The sequence below is a fragment of the Tachypleus tridentatus genome, chromosome 1 (assembly GCF_004210375.1).
Source record: "Tachypleus tridentatus isolate NWPU-2018 chromosome 1, ASM421037v1, whole genome shotgun sequence".
NCBI lineage: Eukaryota > Metazoa > Arthropoda > Merostomata > Xiphosura > Limulidae > Tachypleus > Tachypleus tridentatus.
The window spans coordinates 66,748,046-66,771,061 of record NC_134825.1 but is presented as its reverse complement, the minus strand read 5'-3'; the positions used below and the strand labels follow the sequence as shown (position 1 = coordinate 66,771,061).

The window sequence follows — 23,016 nt, the reverse complement described above, 5'->3', positions numbered from 1 at the left end:
TTTGATCTAAATGAGTCTTGTATTAAAACAGCAATGCATGAAAGACGCCACACATCACTACTTATTTCATATTTGAGTTTTTGTGTTGATGATCAGAATTAATAAAACAAACTCATATTTTTACCCTCCCATCCTCCCTACGAATGGCTCAGCGGTGAGATCAAGGACTTATAACGCAAAAAATGCGAGCATGTTTGGTGTACTCGGATTACGAGTCGAGTGCTTTAACCACCTGGCCATGCTCTGCCTTTGGCACTCGACTCGTGCAGTGTAAGACTAGAGGGAAGGCAGCTAGTCATCACCACCCACCGCCAACTCTTGGGCTACTCTTTTACCAATGAATAGTGGGATTGACCGTCACATTATAACGCCCCCACGGCTGAAAGGGCGAGCATGTTTGGCGCGACGGGGATGCGAACTCAGATTACGAGTCGTACGTCTTAACACGCTTGGTTATACCGGGCCAAATCTAAGTCTTTCTCTTCTTAAAGGAGGGTGATAATGAAATGCCAGAGCTGTAAAGAACTTTTTTAAAGATTACATCTTAAAGTGAAAAGTATAAGAAACCTTTATGTTTACCTTTTTCCATTTCAGACAAGTATTAGTCAAAATTATTTAAGCAAAAGATATATTTTGACACTTGAAATAGTTTGTCTTTGAAGAGTAGTTAATTAAAAATTCTTTAAGTTTCGTAATTATTATAATTATTAAATTTAAGCTTACCCCTCCCACGCCGTGAGGGAAGAATCCTGAACCAGCTGTCCAATTTTCTGAATCCAAATTGAACATTCCCACCAGTACCATTCCAATTATTACCAGAAAGTTGACGAAGACTAGAGCGTTGTTGACAATACATCCTAACTACAGAATCATAAGGAAAATAAACTGAATTCATGTTTCACACGCTTTTCATCAAAGAAGAATATTACATTCAGATGTGTGTACCCCATAAACACATATATTAACAATATAAATTGGTGATTTTCATCAATGGTCAACATGAAAAGTTCCAATACAGAACTGGTTTTAAACAAAAAAAAAAAAATCTTTGCTATGCCTTTAATTAAACCTAGTGCTCAAAATAGACATCTATAGATACAGTCAGGGTTAAATTACATCCAATATTCAGAACCAATAAACTATTTTATAGACAGTATTGAGTATCATCATAAAATATTTTGTATTGGGCTTTTAAATAAGAAATCATAAACATTCTTGATGACGAGAAACCTACTTGAGTTAAAAATGTATCTCAGAACGTGTGGTATGGGTATTAACACTTTCACTAATAAGCAGAGAACAACGTTTCCTTCTTCATAGGTCATCTCCAGGTTAACAAAGAACTTGACCTGGGAAGGTGGAAACGTTGTTCTCTGCTTATTAGTAAAAGTGTCAATACTCATACCAGCCGTTCTGAGATATAGCACTATAAACAACACATATGCTAAGAAGTTCAGGCTTAACCCATCCATAATTTAGAACTCTTGACAAGAAAGAAAGTAACAAGTCAGCAGCATTTGTCTCTTGCGCGGCTGTATTTAACCGAACAGGGTTACTGGTTGTCAGTTATACTTCACCACAGTTGAAAGTACTAAACTATTATAGCGACATATAAAAGCCTTAAACTTTTCGATCTGGAATACAGAACGTTAGCCTCTAGACAACGATACTTATCAATACTTTTAATGCTCTTTATGTTATTTAAATACGAAACAGCTTTAAAATTTACAGAGGGGGGAATATAGTTGTACGTATTTGTGGTTTGGTTTGAATTTCGCACAAAGCTACACAAGGGCTATCTGCTCTCGTGTGCCGTCCCTAATTTAGCAGTGTAAGACTAGAGGGAAGACAGCTAGTCATCACCACCCACCGCCAACTCTTGAACTACTATTTTACCAACGAATAATGGGATTGACCATCAAATTATAACACCTCCACGGCTAAAATACGAGCATGTTTGGTGTGACGGGGATTCGAACTCGCGACCCTCAGATTACGAGTGGAGTGCCTTATTCACCTGGCCATGCCGGGCCACGTGTTTGTGAATTCCTTTCATACGTATACTGAACAACTTGCATGAAACTTTACAGTAACTGATTCTTGTATCTAATGTGTTTATTTCCAACAAATATAATTTTAAGAATGTGCAAGAAAAATACAAAGACAGCGAAACATCTCCCTTCTTTCTTTCTATTTTTCATAAAATAAGAGAAAGTTTATTTGTTATATATTTCAAATTTCCTAAAAAAGTAATTTATAACCTATCTTAAATATTGATAGTAAGAGTTACACTGAGACACAAAATGCTATTTTGAGTTGAAAATTAATGAACAAACAAGCCACTGTCATAACGTCGATTTCTTACCTGGTTAGTTTTGGATTTATCCAATATTAAAAATGATTGTTTAAAAAGTCAATGTATTTTATTTTGTATGTTACCTACAGTCCTCAATCCTGTGATTAAAGCCTTAGCTAAGCAACTACAGTTTTGAAACTAGACAAGACATTGTATTTCAATTTCAACATGTAGAAGATTAGCTAGCAGACGTTCAGTATGGAAAGAATAACCGCTAAACAGTTAGTTTTTATATTACTGATTCAAAATCAATATCAGCTTAAGAACGTTAAACATCCCGTATTTAAAACGATATAGAAAACTGGTAAAATAATGAAATGTAAAAAAACAACAAATAAATTAGCCGTGAGGATAAGTTAAAATCAGTCTAAAGTTGGAAAACAAATAATACACAATAGCAAATTACGTAACATTATTAAGCCATTACAAGAGTCAATGATACTGCAATGTTCAGCACCTGTTAAGGTTAGTTTCATGCTCTAAAACATTATAGTGTAGTAGAGTACAAACTACCGAAAAAAAAGTCAGCAGTCTTGTTATCAGATTCTAATAAGACCGTACGGGGTGAAACGAAACGTTGTCACTACTCTGTTATTAATTGAGGATACCTTAATACCAAATATGTTACCGTCTTTTCTCAACTGACTAGGTCTTCGTAATATAGTATACAGAATTTAGTTACATTAAAACTGAAAGGCTCTGAGAATGTCATATTACTATAAATATCGTTCGTTGTAATAAAATAGTAAGGCCGCTTAATGTCATTACAGATATACCAAAACAAGGAGAATAATAGATACCACATAACCTTTCAACAGTAGATTTACAAGGAGATAGAAACTTGTACTTATAACAGTTTGTTTTATACTAAAGTTTCAAAGAAAACTGGTCATAACGTTATGTATTGGACCGACTTAGCAATTCGTTTCCGTGTGGTATTAGCTATAGTTTGTTGAAAACGTGTTAGTTGTGGATGAGAATTACAACTTATATCATCTTGAATAATAATTAATATTAATTACTTCAATGTAAATTCTTTATCACATCCTAACACTACTCAAAGTGAAATATCGTAAACAAAATTATATTGCGTTCCGATGACCCAGTTAACATAACAAATTAAATGTTAACTGTTTATTTGTCAACAACAGTAACACAATCAAGGGTATCTGATGATATACTCACTTTGCGCAATAATACATTACGTTGTTAACTAGGTCAGTGAATGCAAGTTTAGAACCATAACAATGTGGTATTACGATAAGCACAATAGATTTTGATTGGTCTGTTTCATCCACACCCCGAAATATATTAATGAAAGACTTATGTTTCTAGGAGCAGAGAACTTTAAAATTAGATCTCATGTTGTGTGGAACATCTGAATGGAAGAATATTTGCTTATTTTTATCGTCTAATTGTAACACAAGAAGGTTTTCAATATCCATTGATCTTATAAATCAATAGAAGAATTTATACACTGAATCCAATAACGGTAAACAAAATTTAAAACAAACTGTTTCATTAAGAGAGTAAAACGTTTTCGTACGTGGGAAGCTTTTAAAACTCCATTAAAATTTGTAAAAGTAAGAACAGAAGTAGGGAAATACGGACGACGTCACCACGTGTCTAAAGGAAGGCTCGGTGCAGATAATACTATAGAATGTAAAGGGAAAAGCATTTGAGAAATAGATCAGCCATCCCTCAGAGCTCTGTTTCAAACAGCAGTGTATATGTGTTAAGGTATCATATGCGCTTATAGACACTTATATAACTGTCATCTTGTTTAGTCTTAATACTTGTCCCGATAACCAGGATTTGAAAGCAACGCTAGAAATGGTGTCTCTTATTAGATAAACCGATTGGTTTGTAATTTCAGACCACACAATTGAACTCACAGGTTCTTTTGTACTAGACGTGTTTGGTGGATATCAGGTATTGTGAAATAGGTTTAACCTCGCAGTCACTCAGATGTACCTCACGGCCACCACATTCATTCAGAACTTTATGTACCTAACTTCATACAGGAGTTATCTAGACAGGCTTTCTTTAACTGTTTTAACTACATTAAATATACGGCACTGCCTTTACATTTTATTAATTTTATGCATTCAAACATAAAATACTACAACCTAAAATTGATTCATATGGAAAGCACTAGTTTCCCCCTAGTATATGAAAACGCAATAAGGAAGTGTAAAGCCACAAGTGATTATTGGACATACCAATAATGAACCTGCAATAAACACATAAATTCCTTATGTTACCAGTATCCATAACTCATTTATGTTCTTTCAATACGTACCTTCACTTTCCCCATGACGCCAACCGTTACAGTCATGATTACCAGCACTGCTGGTACATCTGGGTATCTGTCAAGTCCTGGAATGCCAAGAACGCCTAGCGGTTGATTGAAGAAATGAAAAAGACTTCCGTTACTGACAACATCAAAGTACTGACTCCATGTTTTTGCCGCTAGGGCAGCGCCAATTGTATACTCTAACATCATGCTCCATCCAATAAGAAAGCCAAAAAATTCCCCAAAGGTCGAGTAGCTGTAGACGTAAGCAGAGCCCCCACGTGGAAATCGTGTAGCCAACTCTGAATAACACAAACCTAATGAATAAGAAATAATAAAAACGCTGGGTAAAGTAAATGTATACTTAATTATTAGAATTTTAATATGGTTTTAAAATGCTGTGAAATAATATTTATACTTATCAATAAAGGCTTACTAAATATTTATACTTTTACAAGCAATTAAACAACAGTATTAAAACTTAGAATTATCGTACGACTTCTGTTTTGTAAAATGTTTATATTCTGTATTAAGAAAACAGTACAATAAGAAATTGTAACAAAAAAGAATAATTTGTCATTCTTAGTATTCTGTGGGGCTAATTTTTACCATACCATTACAGAATGTAAATTTCAACATTGTGGTAATGTTTCACTGACCCTTGATAACAACTGAATGAACCATTCCTTAGAAATTCCCATATAATCGTACCAAGTATATGATATAAGGGTTCTATTTGAATGAACATAATTAGGGTCTGAATTAACTGTAATGCAGTGTGTTAACTATGTGAAAAGAATCTAGGAAGGAACTAACATAGAGTACCAGAATATGCTGGAAAAAACCAGTTTAATAGCACTCCATAAGTAAATCTTGATAAAACAGTGTTCAACACTATATATTTAGTTTTGTTTTCATGCCACCGTCCCAGAAACGTGTAGAATTGTTAGTAGAGCATAAAAGCTTCACGTGATGCTGGTTGGACTCTCCAACAAATTGCTGTAGACTTGAAATGCTCATCAAACACTGTAAAGTATTCTCTAGATCATGAGATCGAGACAGGTAAATTTGGAAATCGTAAAGACAGAGGCAGAACACCTAAAGTCAATGATACTGATGTTAAGTATCTTCGTTTATGCAGCTTGCAAAACAGAAGAAATACTGCCAATGATCACAAGCATGAGATAAACAACCAAGTACCAAATGACAGAAAAGTGTCCAGGTCTACAGTATTAAGACTCAAAAATAGTGGAATATTTGGTCGTTAAAAGCTTTTACTTTGATCTTCAAATATTGTCAACAGACTGAAACCTGCTATAAAATAACAAAATTGGACTGTTGATGATTGAATAAAAACGTGTTATGGACGGATGAGTCCAAGTTTGAAATATTTTGTTCGAAGCAAATGCTGTACATTCAACACAAGAAAGATGAAATTGTTTATTTCAATGAATAGTACCTACCATGAAGCATAGGTGGCAGTGTGATGGTTTGGGAATGTTTCTTTCCTCTGGCAACAACAGATATTTGCAACATAAATAGAGTAATGGACCAGTGCAAGTATTAGGTTGAGGAATAATTCGTGAGCGTTTTTAAATAATTTCATTCAAGCATTACATGCAAGACTATACAATACTTCAATGCATGAACACATTACACCCAAAACATTTATTATGATACTTTATTTCATGTAATACCTAGGTATATAGTATGCATTGTTTTAAACGAAATTGCAAGAAATTAAATGCGAAAAGCAGATGGTGTCGAAAATGCTCGATTTTGTCCATTTGACATTCCATTTAATGAGCTGAAAATGAAAGCAAAAAATTAAAGACATATGAAAATCAAGCACACCATCTATTAGAGCAAAAAATTATCTACCAAATGACATGAAATATTTTGCGAAAGCGTTTCATTTATTAATATATTTTTTAACTTGAAAAAACGCTCACGAATTATTCCTCAACCCGATACCATCAGATACTGATCAGTCATGGTATACCCAGTGGTTTGCATATTATTGGTAAAGGATTCTACTACCAAAAAAGATAATGACCCCAAACACTTATCCAACCTGAACAGAGGCCCGGTATAGCCAGGTGATTAAGGCACTCGAATTGCAATCTGAAGATCACGGGTTCGAATCCCCGTCACACCAAACATGCTCGCACTTTCAGCCGTGAGGTCGTTATAATGTGAGAGTCAATCCGGATAGCGCAGATAGCCCTCGTGTAGCTGTGCGCGAAAATTTAAAAAACAAACAAACAAACCTGCACAGAAAATATTTATTTAAGAAAGAAGCTGCTGGAGTCATTCAAATAATGCAATGGCTCCCACAGAGCCCCGATTTCAATCTAATTTGTATTTGATAGACCAGAAACTTAACAAATCAAAACTTACTCCCAAAGAAACTTTATGGAAGACATTAGAGACATTTGAATTAAAATCCCAAAGTGCACTTTGATTAAATGTGTTACAACAATGCTTCATAGATTGTCTGCAGTTATTAAAACAAAAGAGACACACTAAATATTAACTGTTTGCTGAACTCAAACACTTCCACTGAGTTTCTGTTGTACTAAATATGAATATTAATTAAATTCTGATGTTCCACCTGTGATTTACCTTCCATTGTTCTTTGACAGAAGACTGCAATGCAATTTTTTACTTCCTCCTTATATTTTTCCACAGTACTCTATTTTTTCGTTTTACTGAAATAATACATTTCTGTTGAAAATTAAAAAAACTAAGATAATGGTGTGAAGGAAAGAGACTGTAAATAATTAGTTAAGAAAATTAGCAAAGGGAAAAATGATAAAAATAAATAAAAACTTAATAATAGATTTTAAGAACTATAAAGAACTTATAGCATTTGCATAGAATATTTTAGGTTATTATTTTCTTTTAATAAACGTTTATAAATAATGTAATATGCAAATAAAATTAATGCAAGTTTATTCAAATCGTCCACGTTAAACCAGTCATTATTTAATTAAAGTGGCTTATGTTTGGTATAAGTGGGTAAGAAAACTTTACGATCATTATTCTGTCAGTTTCAGCTTATCTAAGACTAGTTTTGAGACTATAACAAACAGTTTCAGTTAGTGACAGTTTTCTACAATATAAAGAACAGTCATAGTCTCAAGAAACTGTCACTATTTTACATAAATACTCTTATGTTAAAATTTTGTTACTTCATGGAAATTGATGTCTTAGATAAAAAATTTGTTTTTGGTTTTGGTTTGTTTTGAATTTGCGCGCAAAGCTACACAAGGGCTATCTGCGCTAGCCGTCCCTAATTTAGCAGTGTAAGACAAGAGGGAAGGCAGTTAGTTATCACCACCCAACGCCAACTTTTGGACTACTCTTTTACCAACAAAAAAAATAGGATTGACTCTCAGATTATAACGCCCCCACGACTGAAAGGGCGAGCATGTTTGATGTGACGAAGATTCTAACCCGCAACCCTCAGATTACAAGTTGAGTGCCTTAACCACCTGCCTACGCTGGGCCTCTTAGATAAGAGAAGTGAAACCTCCGCCTGTAGATCTTCTGTGAGAAAATCATTTCAACATTTACATTTTTTTGTATTTAAACTCTCTAGAATAAACTGTATAAACACAAAAGAAGTCATTCGTAATTCCCACGTATCGCGTTCACCAGGGTGCGTGTGTGTGCAGCTAGCAGAGCACAGCTGGCGAGACGGAAGATCAACGGTGGATTAGTATCGATTTTTTTTGGGAAAAACTGCTTTTTAAATTTTCTGGGAAACGACCGTGCGACGCGTGTCTCGGTTCGAAATCACTTATGTTTACTACAGCTTCCTGCATGTACATCACATATACACGAAAAGGAGATAAAAAAATAACGCGGAAAGAGTTTCAACCTCAGCCCATAGCATATTTCTCAAGTGAAAAATATCAGTCTGCCTTACTTAGGATGGCAAACACAAAGAACCAAAAATCTGTAATAGTCTTTTGTGATTAGCTAATACCAAATATTTTGAACTCAGATAATAAGTTACCAACTCACAGATGTCTTTTATCCGCATGAGGATGCGATTTTTACAACTGCATATTTGAGCGGGAGAATAAATTAGTTTAATACCCTAACAATTTATGGTTGTTCTGTACCCCTGTTGTTAGATATATTTAACCTGGAAAGAACAAAACAGTTAAGAGACGGAGTCATCGATATCTAACTATTTATTCTACTTCTTTAATTTGACACCAGATGGTTGAAATATTTTCTGAAATTACACATGCCTGCGATGGTTTCCTTGTTGTGACAGTATTACATGTTTTACAGAAATTCCTGTACTCTGTATCGGAAAATGGTGTCCATTTTAGTCCATCACGTACAGATTTTCCACAAAACTTTATATGTACCTTTACATAAGTGAATCATTTTCATTGAAATCTGGTCACATTTTGTTATGCTTAAAATGTTGACAATCACTGGCTATAGATCAATCAAGACATGAAAGTTTTATCAATATTTCTAGAACCAAAACATAATAATTAAAAATATTCATTGTGGTAAACGAAATAATAGTCCCTGGTTGGTAAAGCGGTAAGTCTACGGATTTATAACGCTAAAATCAATGCGTCGATTCCCCTTGGTGGGAGGCACGACATGGCCAGGTGGTTAAGGCACTCGACTTGTAATCTTGCTTGCCTGAAACAACTTTTACTAATATTGAGATATAAAGCATGTTTTGTTTATATTGATAGTTTTTATATTGCTTGTTTGTTTGTTTTTGAATTTGGCGCAAAGCTACTCGAGGGCTATCTGCGCTAGTCGTCTCTAATTTAGCAGTGTAAGATTAGAGGGAAGGCAGCTAGTCATCATCACCCACCGCCAACTCTTGGACTACTCTTTTTCCAACGAATAGTGGGATTGACTGTCCCATTACACGTCCCCATGGCTGAAAGGGCGAGTATGTTTGGTGTGACGGGGATTCGAACCCGCGAACCTCAGATTACGAGTCAAGTGCCTTAACCTTTCTGACCATGCCGGAAGTGTTTTTATATTAAATATACACAGTGGTCTGAGATAACTAGTTGTTCGTTTCCTTGATGAAATCTCGGGTACGAGACCGAATTTCCCATTACAGAACAAAAGATAATGTAGAGAAGAATTATGTGAAATTTAATCAAATACAAATGAGTAAAGCTCAGTAATGCTGAACACTATAGTCTTCTTCAGCAAAAACATACCTTAACACTGCAAAAGGTATTTGTGGGCTACATTTCACATGAAACTTAGTTACTCAAGATAAAACTTAAAACAAACCTTTTCAACAAACGGCTACATTTCCATTAATTTTTTCCTGTCCTTACGAAACGAGATGGAAAATGATACAAAACAAAATGTTCAGTAGATTTAAAAACTTAAATACATTATGAGTTGAGGTTCGGGACTAACAATGCAAGCCTGCGAATTTTAACTTCATTCAAGTTGTTTTGATTTTAATAACGGATTTGGTGTGACGGGAATCCGAACTAGTGACGCTAAAATTACCAGTAGCGTGCCTTAACAACCTGGCTGTGGTGGACCTACTAAGGATATTACTTGAATTATGTAGAAATATGTGTATATATGTAGGTCTAAGGTGAAAACACGAAGTACATTTTATTTGAAATATCAGTGATTAATATCTTAAATTACGAGAAGTGCAAATGCTATATAGAAATATATCTTATAACAATAAAATAAAACATTTTAGTTTTGACCTTTATAAGAATGGAAAGTATCTTAAAGTTCCCCTTTGACCCAATGAAACTCAGCACTTAACACTCCTACGAAAAGTGGGGCCTAATAGTCCCCAGAGCAACTTGAAAGGTTATTAATATTAGGCTAATAAATTTGTATTTAAATGAAATTGCCATTTCATTTGATTCATTTCAAATGAATTAATAATAGTTCATTTAGTATCTTTACTAAATAGTTCATTTTATCTGCCTCCCAGATAAAAGTCATTTCCTGTTTCACAAGTTTGATTCATTTCATCAAATGAAATGGAAATTTCATTTAAATACAAATTTATTAGCCTAATATTAATAACCTTTCAAGTTGCTCTGGGGCCTATTAGGCCACACTTTTCGTAGGAGTGTTAAAGTTACGGTAAGTCTGAAAACTAAAACGGTCAGTTGTGAAAACACTTATAACGACAAATTGAATAAAACAATTTCAGCTGCAGAACATTTTCACTTTTACTCCAACACGTTGAAATACATTTCTCATAAGTATTATTTTAGGCAGCTTTAGTCTTAGAAAATATATTTACACTTCGACACCTCCAGTTATGAGTTCGTGTTTGTGGAAATACAGCATGTAGTCTTCTTCCTGTTCTCATGTCAAATTCAATCTTTAATTAAATGTCAAATAAGTGAGAGTTAATTTGACATTTAGAGCTCGCGCACAATATGCAAAGTAAGAAGAGAAAAAAATTTGGTTCTGATGCTCAGTTAAGGAGCTCTCTTCCAGCAAATAATTTTGATCTTTCATGCGTCATGAATCTTCGGATATTTCCTGTCATTTCCAAACTGAGAGACCGTATATTAACGTTCAATCTGAACACTTTTCTTCTCTTATTTTTCTTTCTTAGGTACGGAGTACAATGGGTCTAGTTTCCTGATCATCAGACGTCGTTTATTTCATTGTTTTACTTCACACAAAATATTATTATTTAACTTTTCAATCTTATTACAAGTTTGAATGTAGACATACGTATTGGAGAGAGTTGCGTCTGAAGTTAACAATACTAATTACTTTTCTGATTATATATTGTTTTCAAAGTAAAACCTTAAAGATAAGCAGACCAGTTTTACTGAAGATAACTTCGCGTGTTTGTAGTTAAGCACAAACTACACAATGGGCTATCTGTTCTCTGCCCACCACTGATATCGAAACCTTGCTTCTAGCGTTATAAATTCGCAGACGTACCAATGGGCCACTGGGAGGGGGCTCCTAAAGATAAATTAACAAGTATATATATATATATATATATTTATATATGTATATAGATGGAAAGAGATATAAATATATAAGGAAATATACGGACAGACAGATGGACCAATGGATAGAAGACAAAATTTGTACTTAATTATATATAGAGAAAATTTGAAATACTGTCGCATCTGCCTCCCAGTAGCACAACGCTGTGTCTGCAGACTCACACCGCTAGAAACCGGGTTTCAATACCCGTGGTGGTCAGAGCACAGATAGCACATTGTGTAACTTTGTGCTTAATTCCAAACAAACAGACGATCAGATCTTATTAATTGTTTATTACGGATATTCATGCAAATGCACACAATATTGAAACGATAGACTTGAGGGAAGACAGATAATTAATAGCATCCAACATAAACTCTTGAGTTAACCTTTTCTGGTCGAATCAATAGCAGTATTTAACTGTCACCCTTATAACGCACACATGACTTCGCAGTGCGGAACAAGTATTTGCGGTAACTGGTTGTAAGTCATAAATCCTCGGGTTCACAGTTAGGACAGACTGATTAGTAAAGTACATTCTCCTAACCTGTTGTATAGTCTGTTGGTTATTTTTTTCTGTTAAGTAGGAAAAATAAATGGTTAAAACGTTTTAAATATATCATTGAAACAACACTTTTACGTTATCTAGTGGTTAGCATGCAGAATATGGATCAAAAGATCCAAGGTTTGAGTTGTGATATACCGTTTAACACAATCTGCACTTTTAGCTGCTGGAAAAATTATAGTTGTGACTTGCTATTTGGTAAAACATAGACATGTAAAAGACTGGTACTGCTGGCTAGTTGTCGTCCCTTTGGTCAGCATTTCCAAACTATGAATAACAACGTCTAAATTTTGGGATCTCTAACCTGGCTTTATTATATGTTACATAAGGTGTTGTTTGAGTTGAAAATAGCAAATAAAGAACTAACATTGTACATTCAACTCTATTTTAATTTCTGAACCATCACATCACATGTTTGTATTGTATTGCCACTGTTAAAAACCTGAAGCAAAAGCCAGAAATTGACAGTAACACTTTGAGCTATATATTTGTAAGTTCTATAATGCAGTGGATTGTTCAAAACGGCTAAAGATATTGTACAACAAAACACGCGTTGAAAATCGTGATTACATCTTACAACTAGAATTAATTTCCTTTACACGATGTATGCGGGAAAACAATTCCCACATATTTAGTATAATGTCTCAACATAAACTTCAAGAGGGGCATAATGATACAGCTAAACAATTCTACCTAACACTAGAACAATGAGACTCGGTAGCTTAAAGATATAGCAAAATATTCCAATATAACATTACAGCAACGAAATTCGGTAAAATAAGGATATAATAAAATATTACAGCATAACCAGGACAGAAAACTAAGTAGAATATTCCAGTATAACACTAGAGAGCAATAAAACTGTGTAGCACACTGACAGGGCAAAATATTAAATGCATTATTTCAATTATTTATCACAAATATAGTTCAAGGTTTTCTGCTTTACTTTCTGTTATCTTTTTTATTCATTTGCATAAATATACTTTATTTAATGGCCATTATTCGTATTTATATTGTTAACACTAAAATGAATTATACTTTCCTTTCAGTATGTATTTTAAATAAACAGGTAGTTCGAATTGGTAGTTTTAAATATAAAGAACTGGTAAAAACCACGTGTAAAAGTTTTGACAGTGACTTAAAATCTGCTTCCTATTTGAAAAACATGGACTCAGCGTTTTGTGAGAATTTACAGTTCGGACTGATGTTGGTTGTTTATCTAGATTAAATACTGGATCTGGAAAAGTGCAGTTTTTTTATATCGGACCACGACAGTGTTATGTTTGTTATGCTTTGATTCAGTTTAAACTTTAGAGTTTTACCTAGTAGGTTCTGTTAAGTTATAATAGAAAACCGATCTACACGATTATTTCTCTGTTTGCCCATCCATCTGTTTTTTCTATATTTGTTTTATTTAAATTGTATAATCTAATTTACATGTAGAAGTAAAATTTTTATAAGATTGGTTATTATGTTAAAATTGAAATTGTTACCGAATCGTGTATGTGTTTAGCGAAGTTAAGTACTGCTCTTTAGGTTGAATCTGAAAACTGTTGATTTTTAAGTAGAAAATTTAGGTGTTGAACCGTTTTAATTTTCTGCCTGTTTAGCATAAGATTATGGATTCAGTCCTTGCGGTGGACACAGAATAAATACTTCATTATATAACTTTATGCTTATTGACCAAAAATAAACTTTAGATGTTTTATAACAATGCCCACGTTTATAAAAATGTTATGTCAAAGTTGAACTTGTATAAGTAGATCACGATTAGTTGATTGATGAATGATGTTAAGTTTATTATTGGATGAAGGTTAGCTTATTGATGAATGAGAATTAATTGTTGATAGGATGGTCAGTCTGTTGGTGTATCATAGTTAGCTCAGTGATGGATGATGATCTCTTTATTGACGGACAAAGGTTGACTTATTGGTGAATGAAGTTTGGTTTATCGATTAATGAGGGTAGATTATTGATAGATGAGGTATGTTTTTTCATAGCTGATAGTTAAATTATTGATAGATGAAGACTGGTTTAACGATGAATGAGAATTATAATATTCATGATTGAAGGTTGTTGTTGTTGTTTTGTTGAGGGATGGTGAATATCGACCATGGTACAGAACTATGTAGAAAATAGTTTTGTAAATTAAATCTTATAGTGACTTCAGGTCAAGTCATCCACAACTCTCATATGCACCAGTCTGTGGAAGTAGAAGAAGCGAATAAGAATTACAAGGGATTGTTGAGCGGTATCTACTAAGTTATGTTGGATAGATAAAACAATATTCTCAGCTAAGTAAAATCAAAGACAGGAATCTCAGACACGCTACATTAAACGTGTTTGTAGAATAGAAAATGAGAGAAATAAACTGATTGATCAATACAGAGAGTGATGAAGAGATAAAAACAAGGTAGATATCATTTGTTAAAAAAAACAACACTTGACAACAGACAGCAGTTGACGTATAAAATCATCTTTCCTACTCTACTGAAATATAAAATTAGGCTTAAGATAAGTAATTTGTACAAAGGTGGTTAACAAACGATGTATATAAGAGAAACATTTGGTCAAATTTCAGCCAGATGACCTTCATCATTATTTTGTTTAACTTTTATATTTCTTCCTAGATCGTTTATTAATCTTTTGCTCATTCTGTGATTTATCTTGTTGTCATATATAATCCCAAGAATGTTTAAAAATATATAAAAACTTCTGGTAAAACAAACATAGAAATCGCTTTCAATTATATTATTGCTAACACATTCAAGTCTCTTTGTTTATCAGTTGTTAAATATGCAAAAAAATGTACACGATGGGTTATCTGTGCTGTGCCTTTCAGCTTACCACTGGACCACCTGGGAGTTAACAGATCGACGTCAAGAACCAAATGTTTATAATTTGTGGATCACAAATATTGAGGTTAGGAACAAATAGTGTCAACATTGCTCTTTACAAAAAGTTATTTAATAATGGTTTTCACTTTTAACACCGGTGCCAATAACTATATGATTTTCTTTTGTACTTGTAAGTTAAATTATATAAAATAAATAAAATACACTAGAAAATAATTACTTTCTCTACAAAACAAACAGATAGGTGGATATAGAACCGTACAAACTATTTTTATCACAATTTAACTCACTCGATAATAATGTTAAGTTATAAGTGTCACACTTATAACTATTATTTTTAGAGATATGACCGTATAAACTATTTTTATCACAACTTAACCTATTCATTAATAATGTCTAACTCTAAAATTGGTCAAAACGTAACAAGCATAACACTGTTATTACCAAATATATACAACCTTAATTTTCCAGATATAGCATTTGTGATTGCGTCTTAAGGCTTCCGTGTATTAAAAGCCAATATAAAATTTTGGTTCATTATTATTTATATGATAAAACACTTGAACTTTTAACTTCCACTCATACACGTAACCACATTTATTTCAAAAAACAATGAAAAAATCTGCAAAAAATACATTTTTCATAACATATTAATTAGAAAAAATACCGTAATTACATCTTTTTATGTTTACTCACCAACCAGACAAGACGCTACAGCTGCTATCAAGTAAGACAACACAACAGACGGTCCAGTGTGTTCCCTAGCTGCTTCTCCGAGCAGACAATAAACACCTGTTCCAAGGGTTGTTGCAAGTCCTGTTGAGGAAAGAAAATACTACTTACTTTAAATAAACCTGAGATACGCTACGTGTACTGAAGAGTATAGGAAATATACAGTAGTTTAACTAAACCCGAGAGATGCAACAGGTCCTGCGGTATAAGAAGTTCTGAGATTTATTACATGAAAAAATAATATACACTGCAGTTTGAAAGATCCTGAGAGTTCCCATAAGTCTTGGTGAGGAAACAAGTAATACATCTTAAGTATTTTTGAGAGATTTTGTAAGCCTAATGAGAAAATAAAATGCTATATACTTTTAAGAGTTTCAAGATTTGCTACAAATGCTAATGTAATAAAACACTCTGGATAACGTAGGACTGAGTGTTATTGCCAATCTTGATGGAAAGATAAAATACTTTATAAGATCAATAGATCTAATAGTCTTTTCAAGTCCTGATGAGAAATCTCAGCAATTCCTGGTTGTAAAAAGAACTACTCCCTAGTTTAACCATATAACTAAATTTACGAGAAGCATTAGATGAGGAAGTACAGAAGTTTATATAAAGCCATAAGTATCACTATAAGAATGCAAGATCTAACTTCAACTGAACAAGTATAATAAATAAGATCAAGGGACCATTTGATAAATTTCAGTACTTTGAAATTTGTTTTGTGACTATAAAAATAATAAAAATGATAGTAATCTTGTGTATATAGAGATTTACCTTTCGTCTAAATAAAATTCTCTAAATTTCATTAAATAAAGAGATATCTCGATTTTAATTAATATTCATAGTTAACATGGAGAGAATATTTACGATAAAGTCAAAATAATTTAAGTCACTCATTCTGTAGTTAAAATATATTATACTAATTCAAATTGGAGTGAGAATCTATAGAACTACGATATCGAGATTTAGCTTTGTTTTTTAAAAAAAAGTGTTTCAGTTCTATGAAACTTTAAATTCTTCCTCTGACTGTAGGCTGAAAAATGTTTCTTGGATCCAGTTCTTGAAGTAACTCCTCGTTTTTGAGACTTTTAACTTTAAATAATGACACAGACCAGCGATGGTTTTATCGTCTTGCAACTTTTACATACTACACAGTAACCTTTGTACACTGAATCTGTAAATGATATCCACTTTCTCCATAACGTACAGATTTTTTGCGAAACATTAAAATTATTTTTATATAAGTGAATCATTTTCATTGAAATCGGGTCACATTTTGTTACGCTCAAAATGTTCACAACCATTGGCTGTAGATTTCTTTAGGACAATCGTGACGTGAGAGTTTTATCGATCGTTCAAAAACCCACGAGAACCACACCGCTAATATATAAAGGTTAACAGGCTGCATAACTTGGTATTTCTGGATATTATTTATCTGTGCTTGCACTTTGACATTATTTATTATTTTCATTATTATTTATTCGTTGCTATGGCAAAAAGAGGTTGTGTAAATGACTCAAACATATTCTGTTTTATTTGTGTTAAATCTGTTGTAAAGAAACAAAGGCAAAACGTTAAAGAATTTGGCTAAAAGTATATTAAACATATTTTGGAATAACATTTGTGGACCAAGACAAATCATGGGTTTCCCACAGTTTGTACCGTTTGTGTCGAAGAATTGAGATAATGGACTTAAAGTAAGAAAAACATCTTTGTCTTTTGGAACTCCAGTAGTCTGGAGTGAGCTTAGGAACCGCAGAGATGATTACTATTTTTGCACATATAACGTGAAGGTTACAACGTTCAAAATGAAACGGAATTTTTCTTTATCCGAACGTTCAATCTGTTATCAAGGGCCTAATGTTCCTGTACCTACTCCACAGAGACTCTTGACACAGGTTCATCTAATTCTGAATCCGATGACAATAAAAATTATGATTGGAATTATTTGTGATCCACAATTTTTCACACAAGGTGAACTTCATTATTTGACTGAAGATTTGGACTAAGAAATTACTTTTCCAGAAACATCATTATACTGATACAGAAATCATGAGAAAGAGTTTACAACATACTTTGCGCAAGAAGGTTTACTGGTACATTGCAATCAATATTGCTGAATTACTCCCAACGCTAGAAGCTGCAGTTTCTGAACCGAGTGAGTGGTGATTGCTTATTTATTACTCTAAAAGAAGGCTAATAGGTGTTTTCCTTCAGATTAGTAACATATATTTATTTGTACCTGGTGATTTTTTCGATTTACTTGAAGAAAAGTATACGAAAATCTCGAACTTCTTAATAAGGCCAAATACAAAGAATATGGTTGGTTACTTTGAATGTAAAAGTTTAGTTAACACAAAGAAACTTTTATTACCTCCACTTGACATAAAACTGAGCTTGATGAAACAGTTTGTAAAGGCCTTAGGAAAAGATGGCAATTGTTTCAAGTATCTATGTGGACAATTTCCAGCTCTTTCAGAAGCAAAACTTAAAGAAGAAAATTTTGTTGGGTCTCAGATTAGGAAACTGACTTTGGATGAACAGTTAGAAAGGATAATAAGGAAAGTTAAAAGAAAAGCGTGGATTGCTTTTAAAGATTCTACTGACAATTTTTAGGGAACAACAAGGACTCAAATTATGAGAATATTGTCAAGAACATATTTGATAAATTCAAAGAGATGGGTTGCGACATGAAAGTTCATTTTTTACGCTTAAACATTGAGTATTTCCCTGAAAATCTCGGTGCTTTCAGCGAAGGGAAAAGATTCCGTCAAGACATCAATGAAATGGAAAAGAGGTATCGGGGAAAATGGAACATCAGAGTGATGGCTGATTACTCCTGGTGATTGAAAAGAGATGCTCCAGACGCAATATGTAAAATAAAGACTACAAAAAACATAGACTTCACAAAAAAATCAGTTTGTGTTTTTGTAACAAAAGTAATAATAAACAATGTTCATTTTGTGCTAGACGAAATAATAATTTGATCCAAGTAAGAGTTTTCTCCTCCCGATTTGTAAAAAAAATCCATACATGATAGAAAAAAAAAGAATATTATTTTCGAAATTTGCGTAGCTGAATCATAGAAAATCCGTTATTAAAACCAAAACAACATTTAGAAAGCTTAACTTCGCAGGCCTGTGTAACTTATAACTTGTAATCATGTGTCTGACCACAGAAACGATTACAAGGTTTGAATGTTAATTTTATCGTGAATAAATAGGAATTTAAGAATTTTTATCGTCTCGTAAATATAACTCTAAATTCGAAGTTTCGTAAAAAGACTACGAAATTGTATTAAAATACAAATTTATTTATTTTATATAAATATAAGAGAAATAAAAACAAGAACGTATTGAGCTGATCGTGACCTAGTGGTTACTCTTCCGCATTGTGAATCTGAGGGTCCATGGTTCGCCTCCCGTTGCAGCAAAATCATACTACGCGCCTTGGAACAGTAGGACGATTACAAAATTGACATTCAAATCTCATTTTGTGATTAAAGTAACCTAAAGGTTGGCTTTGGGTGATGTTTAGTAGTTGTCTTCCCATATTTCAAAATTAGTTATAGCTAGTGCTGATAGTTCTTGTGTAACTTTGCTCCAATATCCTAAACAAGCTTGAGATTTTTGTAGTGTTTATGAAAGTACTTGCGCAATACCGATAAAAAATTTATTTGAATTTAATGGTTCAATAACCTGTAAAGAGCTAAAGTAACTAAAACAAACGCTTTAAGTATCGTAAAAGCTTCTCTGAGTTAATCTCGCTTCAGATTGGCTTGCTTAAAAATCCATTAGGTCTCAATTGAATGGATTCTAACCAATGTCTCCTTTTCTAACAAAATGATACACCGTATAATTTCGAGTTGGCGACAGCGAGCGAACAAGTAGTACATCAATTAGGGCTGAGTGTTAGGCACTTTGTCTTCGTAGAAGCGTATGTTGTTTCATTTCTTCTTACACAGTTGTTAACAGTGTTTGATGAGGGCTAAGAAAAAACCTAAAAAGCTTACTTGAGCTTCTACGTTAGTATGAAAAATAAAAAATCAGCACACACTGTGAGAAAACAAGAGAGAGAGATGAACGTGTTTCGGGTTAAAAATCATTTTCTGACAGACAAAGAATCCTTTCATTATCTTAACTCAAATGCTTTGAAAAGTATCAATATAAAATACAGTCACATATCAAAATGTTACAAGCACATAGGATGTGTGATATTCACCAAGCATAGGTTTTTAGAACATATTTCAGTTTACTTTGAAGACTTTAACGTGTATTCAAAATCAGAAAATTTCAGGTTTAGTTCAGTTATGCATTTCGAAACTTTCAGGCGATTTACTTCATTTTCCAAAGTTCGAAACACTTAGATTCGATATTCATATACATTTTCAAATAACCATTATCTAGATTTCATAAACACATCCAGCTATAAATCTTCCTTTTCATTCAGCTGTTTTTAGTTTTCTTTTTTATATTCGTTTATATTCGTATATGCTGTATTTTTACACTCTAACCTTTAATTAGATTAATTACCAGGTAGAACGATTACAACAGCGTATGTTTTTTCATATTCTATGACGCATGCGTGTATCAGGAGCAGTATTATTATTATTCCAAATTAAGAATTTGATATAATGTGTAGGATGCACAATAATAACAATGGTGCTGTTATTAAAATCCATATACTATTTCACTTGTAAACATATACACCTACTTATAAACATATACCTATTCATACTTATATTAGTATAGGAAAAGTACTAAAAAATAGGATTATTCCGTTACAGTGTAACATCATAAATATATTTTCGTAAAGTATCGTAATTTATTCTACCTTACATGTCGCTTCTGTAGGCTTTATAAATAAACAAAACAACACACGTTATTTACCAAACCACATGTTACATTACATTACATAGAAATACGATTAATTTACTTAGTTAAATATACTATTTAGATTTACTATGAATACCATTATTTCGGTCCACCATTTACATCAGTTAATTATGTTTATTATATACATGTGGTATTCAGATTTACTATACACACTGGTTGAATCTAAAATATATGTAGGTTGTGTTCTTGCATTAAAATAGACAAATGTGGTTTATAAATCCACTTTTATTTATTATACCGTTAGTTATGTCGAGGTTTCTAAAATAAAATTGTTACTCTAATGGAGAAATATACAAATTTAAGATCAGGTGTGCTATAACACTCCCAAGATGAGTGTGAAATGGTCGTCCAATCAAATGTTCTTATGATATTATCAATGCCAAATGATAAACAGAGTTTCCGTAATAAAAATAACTTATTCATATACAAACTGAAGCCGTACATCGGACAAGTTAATTCCGCGTATAAATTGCTCTTGGATTTATAATATCAGTTCGTTTGTTTGTTTGTTTTTGAATTTCGCACAAAACTACACGAGGGCTATCTGTGCTAGCCGTCCCTAATAGAGTAGTGTAAGACTAGGCGGAAGGCAGCCTAGTTATCACCACCCACCGCCAACTCTTGGGCTACTCTTTCACTAACGAAATGTGGGATTGACCGTCACATTATAACGCCCTCACTGCTGAAAGGGCGAGCATGTTTGGCGCGACGGGAATGCGAACCCGCGACTCTCAAATTACGAGTCGCACGCCTTAACACGCTTGGCCATGCCGGGCCTATCGTAGAGTCAGTAAACCCCACATGTAAGGATGGCCAAGGTACTCGATAGGTATAATACAAATATTCATGCTAAAAAAAATCAACACTGACATAGTTTTACTTCACAAGATGACTGTCACTCATTTGTTTCTTTTTCCAATAAGTACGAAAACAAGACAAGAAACCATTGCTAAGATGTCAAACTAGTTCATCTTTTTCTTTTTGTTTTAGTAAAGATAACTTAACAACTACTTTATAACTAACGTCAGTTTAAACCTATATCCACTTCTTGTGTCTCTAGTTAGTGCACAATGATGTCTTAGCCTAGTTGTAGTAAGTAGTAATTAATTAAAAATCATAATTGTAAGATGTTCTCATTACCCTTTAAAGTTAGCTCGTTTACAGATATCTGGTGTTCCTTTCAAAGGTATAAGTACAGAGTAAAACAGAGATTATCAACTAATAAGAGATAACAATTATATTACAGTAACTTGTAGAATACTCAATGCTTTGTACACTATACAACCGAAGTCTTCAGAGAGCCATCGCCCATACTGTGCCCGGTATATTCGATATTGATTGTCCATAACAGCAAATTTTCTTACTCACTGCCGCAGCTTTTAGATAGAAAATACAAAGAAACTCTACTATATACATAATTTCAGAAAATAAGCTACAAATAAAAAAATATCTTGGAATTTTTAACGCTTACTGTTTATATATAACCAGTATAACAACATATGTCTGCTTTAGACAGTATAATCTTGTTCATTTGTATGTACTTTAAATTTGTTTATTTATATTCGGGAGAAGTCCAACTTACTGTGCAGACTCGGACTGTTTTGAAAGCTTCTATAGCAAATGTCTTGTTTGCCCCGATGAAACCATAATGACAAAGTGTTGTCTTAAGTAAACCCAATTATGTTTTTTGGAGTAATAGGTCGTGTTTTATTTCTTCTTTTAACAGTAAATATAAATCTCCACTTTGCACTACAAACATTAAAATTACATGAATGATTCTTGTCTAATCTAAGAAGAAATAATTGATTTTATAGCATTTAATCAGTAAGAAGGTTTAGAATTAAGCACAAAGCTACACAAAGGGCTATCTGTGCTCTGTTCACTACAGTTATCTAAACCCGGTTTCTAATGGTGTTGAGACCGCTGTGCCACTTTAGGTCTAATCAGTAAGCATAGCTTATTACCTTACACAATGTGTTTGGGGCGCTACCTAGTGCCATTTTAAGAAACTACATGGAGTATTTTTTTTAATTCGTTTAGAGTTTCATTGAACTCATAACTAGTTTGACATTTTAACTTGTTGTTTTAGTATCTCTAGAAAACTACGACGACAAAATATCGTACAAATGTTATAAATAACTATGTTTTATAACCTTTAAAAATTATGGCAATTTAATAGACTGGTTATTTATTTACTTTCACGCAAAGCTGAAAAGGGCTAATTGTGCATTCCATCTCTAAGAAATATACTAGGCAGAAATACGATAGTTAGTTAGCACTACCCACCATCAACTTTTAGGCTACTCCAGTTGAATAAT

At 33.1% G+C, this 23,016-nt stretch overlaps 1 protein-coding gene across 2 annotated transcripts in view; it reads right to left on the bottom strand.

Annotated features, from left to right (window-relative positions):
• The window catches only part of LOC143250949 (high affinity cationic amino acid transporter 1-like), a 45,290-nt gene that overhangs the window by 5,442 nt on the left and 16,832 nt on the right, over window positions 1-23,016 (bottom strand). The window contains exons 3-5 of one of the 2 annotated variants that reach the window (XM_076502180.1): window positions 15,768-15,887; window positions 4,659-4,969; window positions 724-861 (exon numbers count right to left, since the gene is read on the bottom strand). In XM_076502180.1, the coding sequence (XP_076358295.1) occupies window positions 724-861; window positions 4,659-4,969; window positions 15,768-15,887 (569 nt within the window). The remainder of the gene's footprint in view (window positions 1-723; window positions 862-4,658; window positions 4,970-15,767; window positions 15,888-23,016) is intronic. The other variant, XM_076502189.1, reaches the window with a different exon arrangement.